The sequence below is a fragment of the Lampris incognitus genome, chromosome 1, assembly GCF_029633865.1.
Source record: "Lampris incognitus isolate fLamInc1 chromosome 1, fLamInc1.hap2, whole genome shotgun sequence".
Lineage (NCBI taxonomy): Eukaryota > Metazoa > Chordata > Actinopteri > Lampriformes > Lampridae > Lampris > Lampris incognitus.
This window is the reverse complement of record NC_079211.1, coordinates 17,779,988-17,801,253: the sequence shown is the minus strand read 5'-3', so window position 1 is coordinate 17,801,253 and position 21,266 is coordinate 17,779,988. Positions and strand designations below refer to the sequence as shown.

The following is a 21,266-nucleotide window of genomic DNA, read 5'->3' as shown; positions in this document are numbered from 1 at the left end:
GGAAAGACTGAGCAGGAAAACACATTTCTCTGTCAAGATTGTACACAGTGAGGACTTTTATTGCTTCAGTTCAACTATAATGCTCATCAGCACTGATGGCACATGCACAAAACCATTGGTGGAATGTCCCTTTATAATAATGCATTTTGTGAGACAAAACAAATTGCCCCTTTGAAAAACAAAGAAAATATAATTGTATTATACATTATTTACTTTCCCCGAAGATGAATTACAAGACTTGTGTGAAGTAAAACATCACAAAATTTTTAGATACATCCTTTAGTCTCCCTTACTGTATGAAGCTCATTTGAATTAAATTGGTGTGTACATTGACCTTGAAGGGCTTTTTATTCCAGGAAAGGGAAGGACATGACTCTGCAGGCAAACATAAAAAACACACATTTATTCATGAAACAAGCTGTAAACAGATGCACGGGTTCTTATCAGATCGACAAAGCAGGTACACAGACAAGAAAGGGGTATGAATTTGATGTATAGGGTGGTCGGTGGTCCACGGTGATGTTGTGACTCCTGAAGTTTCAAGGGCAGAAGAGATAAATAACACAGCACATGTTATTGTTATATATTATGTAACATGAAAAGTATTAAAGCTCGGCTTTGGAGAAGGTGTAATTTCCTTTCTGTTGAGAGGAGACACAAATGATCCTGCTAGGCTAGGCTAATGAGTAAAAAGTATTGAAGCTCAGCCTCGGAGAAGGTGTAATTTCCCTTCGTTTCGAGTGGAGCTGCTAATGGTCCCACTAGACATCCAGCAGTGGAGCTAATCTAGGCTGAAATCATCGTTCAACAGCCAACCTTCAAACTGCAAAAACCAGAAAATGACATGAGCAATTTTGTCTGACACGTAAGTGAGACACATAGTGAAAACCTCAGAAACCAAACTATCCCTTTGATGATGCGCACGCACACACACATGCACAGATAGCGGCATACACATGCACGCAAACAAAAAATACCAGTTTATGGATTCATATGGTCTCTACTTGCACAAGTAATTGTGCAATTTTGTGCACAGAAATATAAATTTATTCAGTTTCTTTGTTTTGCTAGTATATAGAGCCCACTTGTATGACTTTGTTGTTTTGTACTTGCTGTTTATTGGTCTCTTTCTTTTTTGTGCGTCGTCCTTTGTCAAAATAGAAACAAAGAAATGTGTTTCTTCTGTGCAGATAGCCCTCGTTATACAGACAAACACATACACACACATATATATACACTCCACACACCCGGGACCACACACAGCCGCCATCTTGATGGGACTACTGCGGCTGCTCTCCGTGAGCGTTATTGATGGCTCGGTGTCCACAGTTAAGGTTATTGCATCAGTTCTCGCCAGTTTACAGGAGCTGAGTCTGAGAAGTTCTTCCTTCAGACAGCCACCATCCATCACCCCCACGTCTGCCCCCTACCTCCAAAGTACCCAGCCTGTACACACGCGCACACACACACACTGATACAAACGGACTGAATATTTGTAAACATACACATATATACACACACACACACACATAATGTCTCAACTTCTTTTGCCCTCCAAAGTCACTCTTGTCTGTTATCATTTACCCAACACAGCTTTATGAGGCAATCTGACTGATAATATCCTACTGGGGGTGCTCTTATTTAGTTTTTATTTTAAGTACAGTGAATACTGATGTGGTCTTCTTAAATACAGAGGATTTATTTCAACAAAACTCTTTCAAAAAGTGTTTTTTTTTTTTTTGTCATCTTAGTTTTTTTTCCTTACAAAGTAATGAATAATGGCTCATTATCTTGAGGCATAACTCAAACGGACTCCTCTACTCAAAATGATTAATTAAAATGCAATTCAAGCAATTTTTTTTCCCTCCATCTGACAAACCCTCATAATGACATTCCTAACCTACTGTGACAATGATGTGTATCTTATTCAAGGTCTGGTGTATTTGTGTCAGTCTTGGTGTGTGTCTCTCCTCCTTCCCTCCTTTTTCCTTGCCTCAGGCTGGGCTGCAGGGCATGCCTTGTGCCGGGGTCACCATTAATAACAAATGCCAGCGTCTGTCACACCCATCAGATTCTTCAGGCATTCAGACACAGGCGCCCACGCACACACACAGACACACACACACACTGTGTGCAAGGGAAAACGATGTGTAACAAACATGCTCAGAGAGAGGAAATGTGTTAAAAATATGTGAGATCATGCAGAGAGCATGAACTGAAAGACAGTTCAGGAACAGGGACGTTGGAGCTCCCACTACCAACTATGCCCACTGTTGGTGTGCAGTTCTACACAGGCATACACGTTAGCCCATGGGCCCTTCTCCCAACACACACACACACACACACACACACTCGCATGAACTGCACATCACATCCTGTCAGTTCCTTTTGTTCCTGGGATGAAGCAAGCGCTAGCAGTTAAGAGTGCATGTTGTTGGTGAGGACGGGGCATTATTTCTCGCCCTTGTAACAGCACTGCCATTCATCACTAAAGAAGGAGAGGAGAGGAGAGGAGAAACACTTTCTTTATCGAACCCTGCTGAGAGATTGTTTTCGCTTAAATGTTCTTCCTGTTTTCTTGATGGTGTATTTCGGGGATCAACATTTATATGTATTGACATCAGGGCTTTGTATGTAGGGCATTAAGAGTAATTTCGTTCTTTGTTAGTCACCTTATCCATTATATTGTACCACAGGGGAGAATGTAAATTAATCATATTGCATTAAGTCACTTTGCTAAGATGTCTGGTTAACCCAATTACTCTCTGTCCTGCAGTTTACAAGGTCGTGTAGACTGTACCGGGTACGCTGTTGGAAAATGTCACTGTCATCCTCCCAGCCCCATTTGGCTCTCCCACATGCACACTGCAACCTTCTGCTGTTGTGTGACACACTTTTTATTCGCTGCTCTCTGTCCTTGTGTTGTAGATTGTGGAACAAGGGAAGAATGCAAAGAGCTACCACTACATCCTGGCTAATCTGGTAAGGACTATCATTGGGTCATCTTCATGAATTTCTTAAAAAAAGTCCTAATATATATAAAAAACACTATATAAACAAAATATTTCATCACCATTCTAATACACCTAGTAGACTAACAGGTGCCAAACAGTTTTGCCACAAACTGTCCGGTTTCATGTCTCTCATGTCCTGATTTCCTCTTCGTTCAGTGTGTAACAGACCCACAATAGAGTGCATGGCAGAGAGAAGCCTCATCGTCTGTGACAGGCATGGATTGTATGGCCGTAAAGAGTAGTGCAGAACCACTGGGAGATAGAGAGGAAAAGGTCAGGCAGTCAATGTACACAGGCTAATGCGCACTAGCTCTCTTTTTCTGCTGCCATTTTCTCAGGGCACGTGGCACACAGGCCCCTATAGCGCTGTTCGGGCCCACTGAATGTAGCCAAATGAAGAGAGAATTGATATCAACAGAAGCTGTCGTAATAACGGCATTAACATGCTGCTGCTGTCTCCGGCATTTTCTTTCTGCAGGGATTTTAAATTACCTCAATCTTTCGTCCGGTCAGTTTGTGAGATTTAATTTTAAATGATAAGGCTTGGGCTCCAGTAAAGGCTGTTATGAAAATGGTCTGCAGTAATTTATAATGGGTCCATTAAAAGTCTTGTGAAAGAATTACCTTTTTCTATGTCCCTGCACCTTTTCTATTTTCACTCAATTGGCGTTCTGACGACATTCGTGGCAGCAGCGTGTGAGCGCGCCTGTGTTTGTAGAGAGACGGAGAGAGAGAGAGATGAGGAGAGCGTGAGAGGAGCAGTTTGTGTCAATGCACGGATTCAGTTTGGAGTTATCTATGAGACGCCTTCCCTCCCCCTTCATGTCTGAGCATCAGGAAAGGCTAGTTTCTATAGTAACCTGTTCAGCTCACTGCACTGCATTAACTGGCACATGGAGCAGGAAAAAAAAGGACACAACTCTTGTCTGTTCAGCTGGCAAAACAGCAACACACCTTGCAACACAGGTGCATTAGGAAGATGGAGGGGAGGAGAAAGATGGAGGGAGGTGAGGGGATTGGATGACTCTCCTCGCCCCCCTGCTTGGTGGGCCCGCCATCGGCCTTTATCTGTCACCGTGCTGGCCCATCAGAAAACTGCAAGGACATGAATTGATTTGTACTTCAGGGGAGTCCGGCTTCCTCTCCACTGCCTGGCATCTCCATCTGTCACCACGTTGACTTAAACCTGGGAGTAAGGCTACCAATCACATGTTACCAATTAGCTGCAAACCCTCAATCTCACCTGCTTTTGCCGCTGACTGCAATTTTCATAATAGTGATGGCAGAAACAGAGAGTGAATAATGTAGAGATAGGGAGATGGAGAAAACGGCGCGTGAGAAAGATGAATGCTCAGGTGACATGATTCCCAGAGCAAAGATGGAGAGCTCGGCCCATATGTGATAGTGGCTGTCTGTGGAGACAGCGCTTTGTCACACAGCAACATTTCAGGCAACTGCAGAGGCACGTTCGCTCCCAGTCAAACAAATCTTAGCTCTTAACTCTGACAAAATCACAGACAAATCTCCTCTCCCCCTCCACTGCTCCCTCTCTCCCCCCTCCCCCCTCGCTTCGCCGTCTTCCTGCATCCTCTTCTCCCCATGCTAACTGACAACCCGCTGAGAAACCGAATCTGCCTCTCCCACTCTCTTTCTTCCTTTCTAAAAAGAAAGAAAAAAGCCTCTTTTTTTTTGCATCCTAGTCAGGGGTGGAAAAATTACAAGTTGGAGATACCATGACAGTAAATCACTTCTCTATCCATTCAAGATAGCCTGCTCCAGAGGCGGCCCTCCATTGTTCACCATAGCCGCTTCTGTTCACCGAGGGTTTGATCCCTCCATTGTTAACGGTAGTCTATGAGGGTTACATGAGGTTTCTGTCAGAGATTAGCCTCGGACCTCTCCCATCCTGAAATTAGATTTTTCTATTTTCCTTCTCGTTCTAGTCTCTCAGGAAACACAGGGATGAGGTCTGCTCTGTGGTATAACCTCCCTCAGTGGGAGAAAGGGATTTGTCGTTTTCATTGAGAAATTAACCTTTCTGCTCGCCTTGCCATGGTGAAAACCAGGAATTACAACATGGTGGACTGTACAAAACTGCCCTTAACACAGAAAACCATTTCATTTATATGTGCAAAGCCTTTAGCCCTTTTTATTTCTGTCTGTCTCTCTCCCTCTCTGTGTATGTGTCTCTCTCTCATGCACATGAATTTTCACTCTGCGTGGTGTGGAGTGTATGAAATATATATGACCGTGTACAAAGACTCCTTTGTACATGATCATATTTATTTCATACTGTGCTAAATAAATGTGTTCACCTGTAATCTGTAGTACATAATTCACAGACAGGATGAGTACTGTAGTTCTCGCTGCCAGTTCTGGCCGTAGATGTAGTATTGTGCCATGCACAGTGTACGTGAATGAAATAGGTGGTATTTTCACATGTATTTTATCCCTTTGTCAGCCTCCCTGACTGTGTCGCTGCCCTTGTCTCTGTGTGTGCAACTGCCCAACGCAGGGCTTCCTAGACATTGACCTGACTGACCTTAGGAAAGGCGGGGCGAACATCACTGGCTTCCAGCTGGTCAACAACTCAGAACCAAGTGTCAGCCGCGTTGTCGAGCAGTGGATGGACTTTGACAATAAAGATTCGAAAGTGCCCAAGAGAGGCCTAAAGGTAAGGCCTGCTTCACAAGGATGCTTTCTTTTTTTCTTCTTCTCTTTATATTTTTCAACTGCTCTCCATGAGAAGCATTCGCTCAAGTAGCGCTGCAAAAGCAAAGTTTCGAATGGCAAGAAAAGTCCCGGCATGTTTAAGAGTTGTGCGTTGGAAACCTTTTGTCACAGCCGGTAAGTATTATTGCATCAGTTATTTTCCTTTTATCTGCAGTAGATCAAAAACACCCTTTAGAAGCATAATGCATGATTTTTCTGTACACTTGTGTGTCTGTCCTCCACCTGCTAGTATTAATGGAATGTTCATGCTCTGTCAACTTGTGCATATGAATATTTTTTCAACCACCGTAACTAAACCATTATATTCTTTTCAACCAACACACACAGGCAGGGGTGTTGAGATTTTATACATTGATCTGTGTGTGCGTTTGCCTCTGATTTTGCCAATCTTCGATTTTTGCTCTGCCTCTCCCTTCCTCTCGTCTGTCTTGTTCATAAACCAAGACCTTTATCAGTTGTTATTACCCTGTTTACCTCTGTTTGTATCTCCTACTCTCGCTGTGTAGTATACAGGTGCTCTGACGTACGATGGCGTGAAAGTCATGTCTACAGCCTTCCAGAACCTAAGGCGACAGAGGATAGACATCTCCCGCAGGGGCAACGCTGGCGAGTGCCTGGCCAACCCTCCAGCTCCCTGGGGACAGGGTATTGACATCCAGAGAGCCCTGCAGCAGGTCCATCCACAGTTACAAAACACCCACATGCATACAGGTGTACACAAACAGATCCTAGATCTGTACAGACATTCATCCGAATGCGTGAGTGGCATACTGGCTAACAGATCCTGAGTCAGGGCTGGCTGAACAAATTAGGTCTCATTCTGTCGTGTAAAGTTCACATTAAGTCACAGGAGAGCTCCCCAGTATCAAATGTGACATCACAGTTAGTAAACAAAACCTGAAGGCAATAAGGCTCAGCCATGATCATCATGGAATATGACATTGGGAATTGAATTTAGTAACACAATATTTGGAAATGGAAATGGCTTGCTACTCTGGCTGTACCTCTTGATCTGAAACAAAGGCTCTCGCCTTTGTTTCAGATCAGTTTTCACAGATAACTTTAGTTAAGTTTGAATAAAATTCTTCAAATTGTCCCTCAGGGAGCTGGGTTTTGTTTACGTAATAAGCATGCGTATGTGTGCATGTGTATGTGTGCAGCCTAAGGCTCTGTCTGCAGAATGGCTGTGCAGAGGCCTGGGCAGAGTCAATCTAGCCATCTGCCTGGGGATAGACTGGAGATTGAAGCTGCACTCGCTCAATTAACTCCATCACACAGCCAAGACAAATACACTGCTCACACATACATACACCGTCTGTCATTTACTTCCATAGGCACACACTCAAATACAGACACTCACAATTTAATACTTTATAAACACAACCACGCAATGCTAAACATGCATTGCGTGTAACCCCCTGACATGCAAACACCCACTTCTAGTATGCACACAAACAACTTGGCCGGGAATACAAATATCATGCTTGATTGCAGACATTGTTCTGTCTTTTCCCCAACAAGTCAAGAGGCCTGTGAATTACTGACCCAATGTCTGTGACTCCTTTGACAGGTTCGTATAGACGGGTTGACTGGTCACATCCAGTTCAATGAGAAAGGTCGCAGGACCAACTATACTGTTAGTGTCATGGAACTGGCCCCATCTGGACCTAAGAAGGTAAGCCAACAATTCAATGCCCAAATGCAGGATGTTTCATTTTGCTCAAGGACCATTTCTCACGAAAACAAAACACATTTGTCAGTTGCTGTCTGACCAGCCAAGGGTTTATTGAGAGGCTTGACCCATACTTTATGTATGATTGGCTTTGGGGAACCAACGCCCTGTGTCGTGCCTGTTATATGAAGCTGTCTGACAAAGTTATTCCATTTTGTCCCCTTTTATCTGTATTGAAAGGTGGGCTACTGGAACGAGGATGAAAAGTATGTGACCACAGCCACCTATATGAGAGGCAGCAATGATACGTATGGGCTTCAAAACAGGACCTACATAGTCACAACCATACTGGTGAGTGTGTGTGTATGTGTGTTTTGAAGAAAGAAAGAAAAAAAAGAGAGCGAGGAGTGGAGGGTAATGATGAAGAGATACTGTAGAGAGATGGGTAGGGTGGCATTTCTCATTTTCTTTTATGATAGAGTTCCTTAAAGTTCAGGGCAGAGAAAGAATTTGTCAGACATTTATGATTGTATCTCCCTCCTTCCCTCCCCCCCTATTGTGTTCTGCCTGCTTCTCGTCAGGTGCATGCTCAGAATCACAATCACGTATTCAGCAAGTACAAAAATAAGGGCAGGAATTTGTCCCAATAGCATGCGTACAGAGACATACGTATTTAGTGTTTCATAACAGTCTGACATTTTGGTAAAAAGACAAGAAGACCTAACATCCAGCGCCAGGGGGCCATGCGAGATACTTGACCAACAACACGCTACACAGTACATATCAATCGAAAATATGCAAGATAAATTATATTTAAGTATAGTATACAATACAAATATATAGTGTACAATATAAATTCAGTGCTGAGTATTTAGTTACTGTATGTGAATTTGAGCAGCATAGCATGTACTATGGTCATTCTGGAGACAACTTCACTTAAATTGACCAGCACTGCTCTGAGCTAATGTACCATGAGCTATTACTGAATAAAATGATATGAATAAATAAATTAAGAGCATAGTTGGACACACATTACTGAGCCTGCAAAGTAAAGATTGTACGTCATTTAATTCTCTGCCCTCCCATGATCCTTTTCCAGCTCAGCTCTGATTCGTGGCAGTGCTCCGTGACATTGCCAAACTGTTTAAGTGGCCAGCTCACAGAGCAGGCATAGACTAAGGGCTGCTGTGGAGTCGATTGACATGCAATACATTTTAGTGAACACAGAGCCAGGCTTAACACCTCTGCACAAGAATAGCCCGAGGGCAGTTTGGCCATAATGAAGTACTGGTAAAAGGCAGAAAAGTAGCCATTGCTTTCTCTGCTGTGCATTAGTGCTGCTGTGCATAAATTTTGGTGTGTCTGCTGGTGCCGGATGCTCTCAGTGTGTGTTGTTGAGAATCTTGTTCAGTGTCGAAAATATCCTATGTTTTATTGATAAACTTGTCTGAGCTTCAGCATTCATTTCTTTATTATTATCCCCCCCCCCCCCCATTTGTGGCATATTTAACACGCGACGGCTTTTTATGTTCCGGCCTACACACTGTAGCATCAATGTGTTAGAGTCAAATCAGCTATGGGGTAGTAGCTACTGTAGTATTAGTAGTATTTGGCTGTGTACAGATCTAACATAGCAGTTTGTCTGCAGGACACTTCCACTATGAGGGTTAATGTGGAAAAGGATCTTTTAAATATTCAGATCTGGGGGAGCAAAGCTGGCTGTGCTTAATCTAGCATCCAGGCGTGGTGCCTTCCCCACCAAGGCTTAACACTAAAACCAGGCCATGGACTTGAATATTAAGGTTGGCTTTCTGCGTGCTAGGAATTGGTTATTAGGTGAGTGTAGTATACTCAGTCGGTGTGTATGCCAAGGTCTTGTAATTTTTTTTTTTTTATCAGGCTTGCAGCAAGAAAGAATCACAAGTGAAACCAAACAATATAACTTCTCAATATCCCATAAAAGCCTGTTGGCTTTGGTAACGTACCATAAATTGTTTTCGGCTATGTCAGGGACCAAACAAAAAGGTGCAAAAGGGCAAAGCAACTTGATTGATTGTTTGTGTAAAAACAGAAAAATGCTTTAATAAAGTTAGAAAAATTGATAACAAATTACAAAAGTAAATAAATCCTAATACAACATAAGAAACTAGTTAGAAAAATTTGGGCCCAACTCAGGAGGTCAACTAAGCAATGAAGAAACTAAAGATTCAACCTAACACAACATAACCAAACAAACCTGAACTTCCAAATGACACAAGGTTATATACACACATGGACTAGCCCTACAGAAGTAGGGGAAACACAAGGGGAAACTTGACTAACAACAACATTAAATATCTAACACCTTAAATATATCCAAACATAAACAGCCTATCAAAATAAATGATGTACAAAGAAAGAATTAGCTTCCAGCAAATAACTAATCCAAAAAAATAAATACATTTTTTAATTCTAAATTCAAGTTCACCCATCTTCCATCTTCCTGTCGGCTTCTTCCACTTCATGTGGGCTGTATTTAAAAGGCCATCCCTTCCAGGCTTCAGGCCTTTTGCCAGAGGAGCTCTGTAAGATCTAAAACAAAGGTAAGTATTTCTTGCAAATTAAAGAACTGTACAACAACTAAGTGTGCACCCAACTTTGGAAACAAATGGTCATAAATTGAATAGTGTGTAATTGCCAGCAGTCATACCAACATGTATCCTGGCTTTGCCAAATTATGGAAGTTAAGTAGGTATGGGCTTGGCTAGTGCTTGGATGGGAGACATCCCGGGAAAATGAGTTGCTGTCGGAAGTGGTGTTGGTGGGCCAGTAGGGGGCAGTCTTCCATTAGGTCCTAATAAAAACATCCATCCGTTCATCCATTATCTTAACCGCTTATCCTGCTCTCGGGGTCGAAGGGATGCTGGAGCCTATTCCAGCAGTCATTAGGCGGCAGGCAGGGCGACACCTTGGACAGGCCGCCAGGCCATCACAGAGCTGACACACACCCATTTATTCCTAGGGACAATTTTAGCGTGGCCAATTCACCTGACTCACATGTCTTTGGACTGTGGGAGGAAACCGGAGCCCCCAGAGGAAACCCACGCAGACACGGGGAGAACATGCGAACTCCACACAGAGGACGACCCGGGATGACCCATCAAGGTTGGACTAACCCGGGCCTCAAACCCAGGACCTTCTTACTGTGAGGCGATTGCACTAACCGCTGCGCCACCGTCTAATAAAAACAACAAATATCAAATCCCAATGCCTCAGTGCAGTGACTGGGACACTGTGCTGGAGGAGATGCCGTCCTTCAGATGAGACGGTACACCAAGGTCCTGACTCACTTTGGTCATTAAAGATCCCATGGCACTTATCACAAAGAGTAGGGGGTTCCCTGTTGTCCTGGCAAAATTCCCAACCTGACTGTCTCCATCTGGCCACCTAATCATCCCCCCATGTAATTGGCTCAATGACTCCTCCGTCTCCACCTCAAGCTGATGTGTGGTGAGCGTTCTGGCAAAAAATGGCTGTCGTGCATCACCCAGGTGGGTGCCACTAATTGGTGGTGGTTGAACTGAGTTACCCCCTTCAATGTGAAGCACTTTGGGTGCCTAGAAAAGTGCTATATAAATGTAATGATTATTATTGTTATTATTATTATAATAAAAAAGACTATGTGTAGTGTCATTCTTTTGGAAAAATGTCTGGGTGTGAATGTCTTTATTCATGCTCAATAATCTAGTTAAGAAAATCAAAGAAGGTTGAATCAGTTCATCCGGACTGACTGCAGGGATCCTGCAGGGATACCTGCCGGATGAACTGATTCAACCTTTGATTTTTTAAAAACATTTTTTTTCCTGCAGTTGGATACCTGCAGTCAGTTTAGACTGAAGATGTCACTTAGTTGAGTGATGAAACATATCTGTAATAAACATTGTATCCAGATGAACTGATTTAGCCTTCTTTGATGGGTCTGGGTGTGAAATGTGACCAAATAAAAAAATGCCAACACTGGTGCACAGCAGCTAATGCAACCGCCACACACTCCTCCTCCCCTGAACACCTGCTGGGACAGTGGGAAAGGTAGTCAGCAGTGGAGTTTTGTTTGTCTGGGATATGATGAACCTCAAACTTGAAGGGCTGCATAGCAAGGTATCAACAGGTTATTCTGCTGTTTGTGTCCTTCATCTTGTCCAGCCACTTCAAAGTCTTGTGGTCAGTTTCCAGAATGAACTGTCTTACCAAGAGTTAGTTTCTTTGGAGTCCAAAGCCCATTTGACAGTTAGACATTCCTTCACCACTGTAGAATAGTGGGTCTCCCTGGGGTAGAGCTTCGAACTTATGAATGCAAAAGGATGGCGATCCTCTGAAGGGCCTTGGGGGAGCACTGCACCCAGCCCATGAACTAAGGCATTAGTTTGCAAAATGAAGGGCTGCTGAAAGTTAGGGCAGTGCAACACAGGATGTTCGCTTAAGGCCTGCTGGATTTCCTTGGAAACGTTCTTTACTTCCTCTGACCAAAGAAGCTGGTTGGGCCCCTTGAGACTGGTGTAAGCACAGCATCTGTAAGCATGGTAGCTCTGGCAAAAACATTAGGGATGAATCTATGGTACAAACCTGCCATCCCCCAGGAAGGACTTCAGTTGGGTTCTCATCTGGGGCATGATTGAATGGCCTGGACTTTCTGGACCTGAGGGTTGATGATCCCATTGCCGATGACATAGCCAAGGTACTCTGTCTCCTTTTTGGCGAGGGTACACTTGACTGTGAGACCTGCAGTGTGACAACACTCGTTCCAGGTGTTCTTCCCAGCTTTTGCCGTATACTACAATATCACCCAAGTAAGTAGATGCAACAGACCATGTAATACCTTATCCATGAGCCTCTGGAATGTAGCTGGAGCTCCATGCAACCCAAAAGGCATGACAGTAAACTGATAGAGTCCCCAAGATGTCTTGAAGGCAGTCAGCTCATGGGACCTGGTGGTGAAGGGAACCTGCCAATAGCCTTTAGAAAGCTTTATAGTGATGAGGCATTTTGCCTTGATTAGGTGATCAATCAAGTCATCAATGCATGGTGTTGGGTATGATTCAAACTTTGAAATTGAATTCAGATAATGGAAGTGTATGCAAAACCTGATCGTGCCATCCTTCTTTGGAACCAGTACAATGGGGGTTACACCGTTCACTCTGGGAGGCTTCAAAGATACCCAGGGAAAGCATTAGCTCAATATCCTTTGTAAGTGGACAGAGGAGGCACTCGGGAATCCTATAGCGCATACGTTTGACAACAGCATTCTCTTTCAAGAAAATATCATGCATTATCCTCTGATGACACTGCCATACTTGCACTTCTTAACGACAATAACTCTGTTTCAGTCTATCAAGACTCCATCTCCCACTTCACACAGTGGTGCATAAACAATACCTGCAGCTGAATGTAATAAAAACAAAAGAACTCTTAATTAACACTTCCAGCACACAGTACAGCCCACAACCCCACCAGCATCAATAATGAAACTGTTGAGATGGTGGAGTGCTTCAAATATCTAGGACTCATTCTGGACAATAACTGAGCTTTAAACAATACATCACTGACGTCCATAAATGCAGCCAGCAAAGACTCTGCCAGCTGCAAACTCAAAGCACTTTCTGTCACCCCCCCACCACCTTCTGTTGCTGCACTACAAAAGTATAATCCAACCCATTCGCCTCTATTTTTCCCCTTGTTTCTTCAACATGTTAACTGCCTCCAACACGAACAGACTCATACGCATCAAACACAATGCCTCCAAAATTACTGACCTCCCCACCCCCAACCACAACAGCAAAGCCATTCTACGCAGAGCATGCACCATTGCACATGACCCCAGGCACCCCCTCAAGCCATTCTTCACACTACTCCCATCTGGTCTCAGATAGAGATCCCTGGCCTGGAAACAGGTATTCTATGGCACGAGTTTTGTAGCATTATTAAACAAAATGTCCCAGTAATTGTCATGTGCATGGGGGCTGTGTATATAGGTTTGTGTGCATAAATGTGGTTGTATCCTTGATGAATGTCCTTTATGTAGTCATGCTTTGGTGTTTACTGTATTTATGGAGCTGTGTGTTTATGTGAGGCTCTGTACAGACTATTACTACTACTACTTTCAGCTGCTCCCATTAGGGGTCGCCACAGCGGATCATCCATTTCCATTTCTTTCTGTCTTCTGCATCTTCCTCTGTCACACCAGCCACCTGCATGTCTTCCCTCACCACATCCATAAACCTCCTCTTTGGCCTTCCACTTTTCCTCTTCCCTGGCAGCTCCATATTCAGCATCCTTCTCCCAATATACCCAGCATAGTTCCTTGGAAAAGGACAATAAAGAATCTATCAGACTGGTATTGCCAGGATTTTCCTTGAACACATGAGATGTACAGAGGGCTCTCACCTGCAACTGCCTACCTGTTCAGACAGGTGGTCCAGACTGAGAGCAGAGGTTGATGGTAGGGGCACGGTGGGGCTGTCGCCTCACAGCAAGAAGGTCCTGGGTTCGAACCCCAGGGTTGTCCAAACTTGAGGGTCATCCCAGGTCATCCTCTGTGTGGCATTTGTATGTTCTCCCCATGTCTGTGGTGGGTTTTCTCTGGATGCTCTGATTTCCCCCACCATCAACAAGACATGCATGTAAGGGTTAATACTCCTGTCTGTGCCCCTGACCGAGGCATGAACTGGAGTTGGTCCGGGGGTGCTGCACGGAGTCTGCCCACTGCTCCTAGCTACACAGCTGGGATGGGTTAAATGCAAAGCATGAATTTCCCCACGAGGAAAGTATCTCAAATATTGTTCTTCTACCTCTTCATCTGCAACGCATGATTTCTCCTCCGGTCTTGGGGCCAACTCCTTCAACAGGTTGATGCGGAGAACCCGGACGGTGCGGCTCTGATCTGGAGTAGAAAATTTGTAAGTGGTATAGCTGAACTTCTGAGTTACTTCATATGGTCTTTGACACTTAGTCAGAAGCTTGCTCTCATCTGTGGGCAGCATCACCAGTACTCTGGCCAGGAAGATACTCCCTCTCCTAGGCAGCTCAGTTATACCAGGTTTTCTGGTGTTGTTGAGAGGCCACCATGTGCTCCTGGGCCAACGTGGTCATTTTGTCCAACTTTTCCCTCATCTGGAGCAAGGTTATTATAGTTAATTAAAACTATAAAAAATTTGGGTGTGAAAAAAATACAGTTAACTGAAATAAAAATAAAAACAACTTTGGAAAAAAAAGTAACTGAAATGATAGTTGTACTTAGAAAACTAACTAAAAATATACAGAAAATGTCTTTAGTTTTAGTCTTTGTCAATTTGGTCATGTCAACACAAGCATGAGGAGGCATTGGTGCATGTCTTTGAGACTGGGATGTCTACATGACTGTGAGTCAGTTGCCTTCACAAAGTGTTGTCTTTGTGTTGTAATACCTATTCTTAACTTTTTAAATCTTGCCCCTGACAAATAACCTCCATATTATAATAGTAATAATAATAATAATTAATGATAATAAAATTGAAACTAATAAAAATTAAACATTTATAGACAATAAAAGCTCAAATGAAATGAGCAAACCCACTCTGGAAGCTAAACTGAATTGAAAATAAAAATTAATATAAACACAAAAATGTAATAACTGATCTGGAGGACATAAACGACAACATTAACAGGCTCTTTGTTACCCTCCCAGATTTCTTTCAGGAGAGTTAGAGGTCTTCTTACCTCATCAACAAAGAGCAATTCATATGGTGAAAAACCCGTGAAGGCCTGTGGAACTTCCTTATCAGCAAAAAGGAGATAGGGAAGCACCTGGTCCCAATCTGAGCTAGTTTCATTGAACATTTACATAGCATTTGCTTCAATGTGTGATTAAACCTTCAATGTCTAATCAAATTGATCTGGGCGGCGTGGTGGCCCAGTCGGTAGCACTGTTGCCTCACAGCAAGAAGATCCCGGGTTCGAACCCTGGGGTTGTCCAACCTTGGGGGTCATCCCAGGTCATCCTCTGTGTGGAGGTTTGCATGTTCTGCCCGTGTCTGCAGTGAGTTTTCTCCGGGTGCGCCGGTTTCCCCCACCATCAAATAAACATGCATGTTAGAGTTTATACCCCTGTCTGTGCCCCTTACCAAGGTAATGGGAAAAGAACTGGAGTTGGGCCCCGGGTGCAGCATGAAGGCAGCAGCCCACTGTTCCTAGCTACACAGATCACAGCTAGGATGGGTTAATTTGCAATAACTGAATTTCCCCAAGGGGATTAATAAAGGAAGCTTAACTTAACAAAACTTTCTGTAAGGCCATTGGTTTGTGGGTGGTAGGGTGTTGTCCCGAGTCCACTGATGGTAAACAGTTGGTACAAATCCTTGAGCGGTTTTGACATGAAGTTTGTATCTTGATCAGTTAATGTTTCCTGGGGAAAACCTACCTTTGAAAAAAAACTGATTAAGGCAAGGTGCAACAGCCATGGCTTGGACTTATTTCAAGGGGAACACTTCTGGATATTTTGTTGCATAATCTGAAGTGATAAATGCTTTTCTCCACGGGGCCCACAATGTCCATGCCTAGACGTTCGAAGGGGGTGCTGATGAGTGGAAGAGGCTGGAGGGAAACATTGGTAGGGAACCTGGCTGATGTTTTCTGGCATTGAGGGCAACACCAACAAAAATGGCCAACATCTTTACATAAACCGGGCCAGTGAAAGCTACGACTGATATGTGGTAAAGTTTTATGCTTCCTATGTGACCAGTCCAGAGAATAGAGTGGCAAAAGCCCAGAACAGTTTCTCTGGCTACTCTGGGAACCACAAGCTGTTTCACTGACCCATGCTGTCCGTAAAGAATGCCATTACGTAAGCAGTATCCATTTTTATTCTCAACTTGTTTGCACTCTCTACCTTTCTGAAGGTACTTAGCCAGGCTCTCATCCTGGTGCTGCAGCTCAATGTTACCAGGAATCTTGAAACCCAGCGGTACCTCATGTTTTGGGGCCAGAGTCTGTGTCTTCCTGAGGCCTCTCCAATGATGCAGGGCTCAGCCAAGGAGAGGTATGGGCCTATAGTACAGGGCCTGTACCCCCTTCATCTGGAGGTACAGGCCCTGTACCTCCAGCTGAAGGAGGCTAAACTGGCGTTGAAGGGCCTTAAATCATTGGTTGTGCCATGCTACCTCTTTATCCCAATTGCCTCTTGAGATTTCTGCTGCCCTATATGGGTCTGAAGAATGTTTGCCAGATTCGAGATTGTAGGCTTTGGTGGCACGGTGGCGTCGCCACCTCACAGTGGCATGGTCACCTCACGCAAGAAGGTCCTGGGTTCGAGCCCATGGTAGTCCAACCTTGGGGGTCATCCTCTGTGTGAAGTTTGCATGTTCTCCCTGTGCCTGCATGGATTCCCTCCGGGTGCTCTGGTTTCTTCCCACAGTCCAAAAACATGTAGGTCAGGTGAATCGGCTGCACTAAATTGTGTGTGTGTGTGTGTGTGTGTGTGTGTGTGTACGTGTACGTGCGTGCGTGCGTGCGTGCGTGCGTGTCAGCCCTGTGATGGCCTGGCGGCCTGTTCAGGGTGTCTCCCCACCTGCTGCCCAATGACTGCTTTTGATAGGCTTCAGCATCCCCGCGACCCTTAGAGAAGGATAAGCGGTTTGGATAATGGATGGATGGAGATTGTAGGCTTCTTGTCCTCTTCACCCTCAATGCCAACTGCCCCACCAACAGCTACACACTCCTCATCTTCCTTGTCTGTTTGGCCCTCTTTATCAGTCAGGGCTAGTCTGTGAACTTTACCTCCTCTTCCTTCCTGCATGGTTCATGCAAACAAAAAAGGAAGACAAAAATTTTTTTTTAAAAATGACCAATGTCCTTAATTGAATGATCCAACCGCTACCACCAGTTGCCAGGGACAAAAAAAAAAAAAAGGCGAAAGGACAAAGTTGTAAAAAGAAAAAAATTGCTTCAATAAAGTTTAAAAATGTGATTGTGAATGACAAAAGTAAATAAATCCTAATAAAATAAACTCAAAAAAGTAGCTGTAGTTGGAAAAATTAGGGCCCAACTCAGAAGAGGTCAACTAAACAATAAAGAAACTAAAGATTCAGCCTAAGACAACATAATCAAACACACCTGAAATTCCAAATGGCACACAAGGTTATATACACACATGGACTAGCCCTACACAAGTAGGGGAAACTTGGCTAACCACAACATCAAACATCTAACACCTTAAAGATATCCAAACATAAGCAGCCCATCAAAATAAATGATCTACAAAGAAAGAATCAGCTTCCAGCAAATAACCAGTCCAAACAGAAAGAAAAGATTTTCTTTTTTAATTCTAAATTCACCTCTTCCCTCTCCCTGTCGGCTTCTTCCACTTCCTGTGGGCTGTACTTAAAAGGCCATCGCTCCTGGGCTTCAGGCCTTTTGCCACAGGAGCTCAGTAAGATCCAAGGTATTTCTTGCAAATTTAAGAACCATACGGCAGAATATTAACTAAATCATGTGCACCCAAATTAGAAACCACCGAATAAAGTGTGTAATACAAAAGACTTTGTGACGTGTCTTTTTTTTTAACAAAATTTTGGGTATGAAATTTGACAAACTATAAAGAACACTGGTGGACAGCAGCTAACGCAGCCACCATAGGCAATTATTCCATTACTTTTACCCAATCAAAACTTGCCCTTTCTACTGTGTGTATGTGTGTCAGTGTGTATCTGTGCGTGGATGCCCTTCCGGTTTTCCTTTTGATTTGTTAAATGTATTTTGTGTGTGGGGGTGGGGGGGTCTTTTTAATCTAAACTTAGCACAAAAAGTAAGGAAATTTGTGTTTGGTAGATTATTTCTTTGTTGTAACAATGCTTCTTGGCAATAAATCTTATATCAGGCACCTGATTGTCAGCACCTGGGGTACCAGGAGCTCAAAACAAGAGTCAATAGCAACAGCAAAACAAGCTGTTTGGCATTGGCAGAGAAGATTTGGCACATTTTTCATGGGCACAACCCACATACTCAGCTCTGCTGCTCATCCCACAAATGCATGTTCCTTACAAATGTGGCACCGTTTAAAAGGGAAATAAACAGGCTTTCCAACGGTATAAGATTTATTGCCAAGAAGCATTGGTACAACAAAGAAATAATCTACCAAACACAAACGTACTTACTTTTTGTGCTAAGTATATATTTGTCAGGACCAATTTGAGTCTTTAACCATGAGTGAGTATATTTTTGCAAAGTGAGGACAATTTGGCGAGTTCTCACTGCTTCAAGGGGCTGTTGTGAGGTAAGGATGAGGGCATGTAGTTTGACAGTTATGGTCGGAGTTAGGGGCTAAGAAATCAATGAAATCAATAGGGGGAAAAACGTGTGTGTGTGTGTGTTTTCTTTTCGTCCATATGTGCATTTATTTGTGTGTCTGTCCTATTTCCCGGTCTGTGTCTGTCTTCCCGTCTATGACTGAGTACACATCCTGTCAAAGCGCACCATGCTTGACCTTTCTCTTGAGTGTCTCCCTGGGGTCCTATTTCTCTGTCAGAGAACTCTGGGTTACCGTGTGCAAGGATGATTTCCTTCAACTCACCCATAAGCAGCAGGAAAACCCAGACAATTGTAACACACAGAGGAAAACCCCCCTTTCTATGCGCTTGGAAAATATAAAGGAAAGATTCGCAGCCTTCGTTTAAAGCAGTCTTGACAAATAAGGGGATTAAGGACTCTAACACCAACTGATGATTCCACATTACTTCCAATTAAAGCGGATTTTGGCTTCTGATTTTAGTTATCAATTTGTTTGTTCATCTTCTTATTGTTTGTCTGTCAACAGATTGAAGGGATACCCCACAGAGAGAGAGAAAGGGAGGGGGGGAGAGGGAGAGAGAGGGGGGGGACTGGCCCCAGGTGTCATGTCAGTTGTAATTTGCTCAGGATGTCCAATCACTGTGAGAGAGAGAGAGTGTAGGATGCCGGTGTCATATAACAAGGAGAGTAAGCTGGCCCTGGAGCAGAGGTTTGCTCACGAGTCTCACAAACAAACACACATGCACAGACTCACACCTGCGCACCCTTCTACCCTCAAACATGATAGCTCCTCAGTTTCAATAACCCTCTCCATTCCCATCGGTTCTTCTCCGTCTGGTCTACATAATGAACATACCTCAAAGGTGATACGCTGCCGTAATGATCGCATTAAGTCACCTTTTGTGGTTGAATTATGACCTATACTTGGAATGAACAAAGACAAAATGATACCTTGTAATTTAATGTAATTATCTTTCCTCGCGAACCTTTAACAGCAGCAATTCTTTTTCAAGCTCACTTTCTTTTTTTTCCTGCAACATCAGCAGTGAATAAAAGGGGAAAATAAGTTCTGATGAATTGTAATACTTGGGTAGAATTTATGCATACATAGCCATATTATCTCTTCCTCCAGCTTTACGATAATGATATTAAACTTAATTATGTGCTAAAGCTTTATTGATTAGCTATAAAGCTGTCTCATTCTTAATTAGCTCATCAAAATGTCTCATGCTATAGTGTATCAATGTTTCATCGTGTCGACCCAATTAGTTATTTCAGAAACCTTCAAGGATTTCACCTTATGTAATTTAACTTTGTACCCGTCCTTGTACAGGAGTCCCCATATGTGATGCTGAAGAAGAACCATGAGCAGCTGGTGGGGAATGATAAGTATGAGGGCTACATTGTAGAGCTAGCTGCAGAGATTGCTAAACATGTGGGCTACCACTATAAGCTGAAGATTGTCTCCGATGGCAAGTATGGAGCCCGAGACCCCGATACCAAGATGTGGAACGGAATGGTTGGAGAACTGGTGTATGGGGTGAGCAACTGCAGCATAGAATCTCACCATCCATGTAGGTTTATTGTTAAAATTTCATTTCATTTTTTTTTCTTTCACTTATTTCATTGGACAAGTGTAAACTCATTGCCTCGTGGTACTTTATGATAGAGAATCCCTGTGATTTGCACACTCCCACAAGAAGATCCAGGTTGTTTCTGAAATATGTTAACTTTGTTTTGTGTGTTTATGTATGTGTATATGTGTATCTGTGAGTGAGTGTGTTATTTGGTTATATTTGTGAAGACCAATTTGAGTTTTTAGCCATATCAGTGGGGATGCATTTGCAAAGTGGGACTATTTTAGCGTTAGGATTTGGGTCAAAATTAGATTTAGGATTAGGTCAAAGTTAAGGTAAGGGTTAAGGTTACACATGTAGTACTGATGGTTAAAGGTGCTGTAGGTAACTTTGAAGAAGTGAGTAATTTTGACAACACCGCCCAAAAAAAATCCATTCCCCCTGTCAAAGAAGGTTGAAACAGTTCATCTGGACACAATGTTTATTGACAGATACGTTTCATCACTCATCTCAGTGACCTCTTCAGTCTAAACTGACTGCAGGTATCTCCACCCCTTATAAACAATACAGTGGCATAACGACCGAAAACAACGACCAGTTTCATATACAAATATGGGTGTGACCATTGACTAGAGTTTCGGTGGCTACTACTACTACCTTCGGCTGCTCCCATTAGGGGTCGCCACAGCGGATCATCTGTTTCAATTTCTTCCTGTCCTCTGCATGTTCCTCTGTCACACCAGCCACGTAAATGTCCTCCCTCGTCACATCCATAAACAACCTCTTTGGCCTTCCTCTTTTCCTCTTCCCTGGCAGCTCCATATTCAGCATCCTTTTCCCAATATAACCAGCATCTCTCCTCTACACATGTCCAAGCCATCTCAATCTTGCCTCTCTTGCTTTGTGTCCAAACTGTCCAACCTGAGCTGTCCCTGTAATATAATTGTTCCTAATCCTGTCCTTCTTCATCACTCC

The 21,266-nt window shown here is 43.4% G+C and overlaps 1 protein-coding gene across 5 annotated transcripts in view; it reads left to right on the top strand.

Moving 5' to 3' along the window:
- Window positions 1–21,266, top strand: part of gria1a (glutamate receptor, ionotropic, AMPA 1a) — a 110,867-nt gene that overhangs the window by 6,053 nt on the left and 83,548 nt on the right. For all 5 annotated transcript variants that reach the window (XM_056273323.1, XM_056273296.1, XM_056273285.1 and 2 more), the window contains exons 3-8: window positions 2,929–2,982; window positions 5,530–5,688; window positions 6,254–6,421; window positions 7,318–7,422; window positions 7,660–7,770; window positions 20,048–20,254. In XM_056273323.1, coding sequence (XP_056129298.1) covers window positions 2,929–2,982; window positions 5,530–5,688; window positions 6,254–6,421; window positions 7,318–7,422; window positions 7,660–7,770; window positions 20,048–20,254 — 804 coding nt within the window. The remainder of the gene's footprint in view (window positions 1–2,928; window positions 2,983–5,529; window positions 5,689–6,253; window positions 6,422–7,317; window positions 7,423–7,659; window positions 7,771–20,047; window positions 20,255–21,266) is intronic.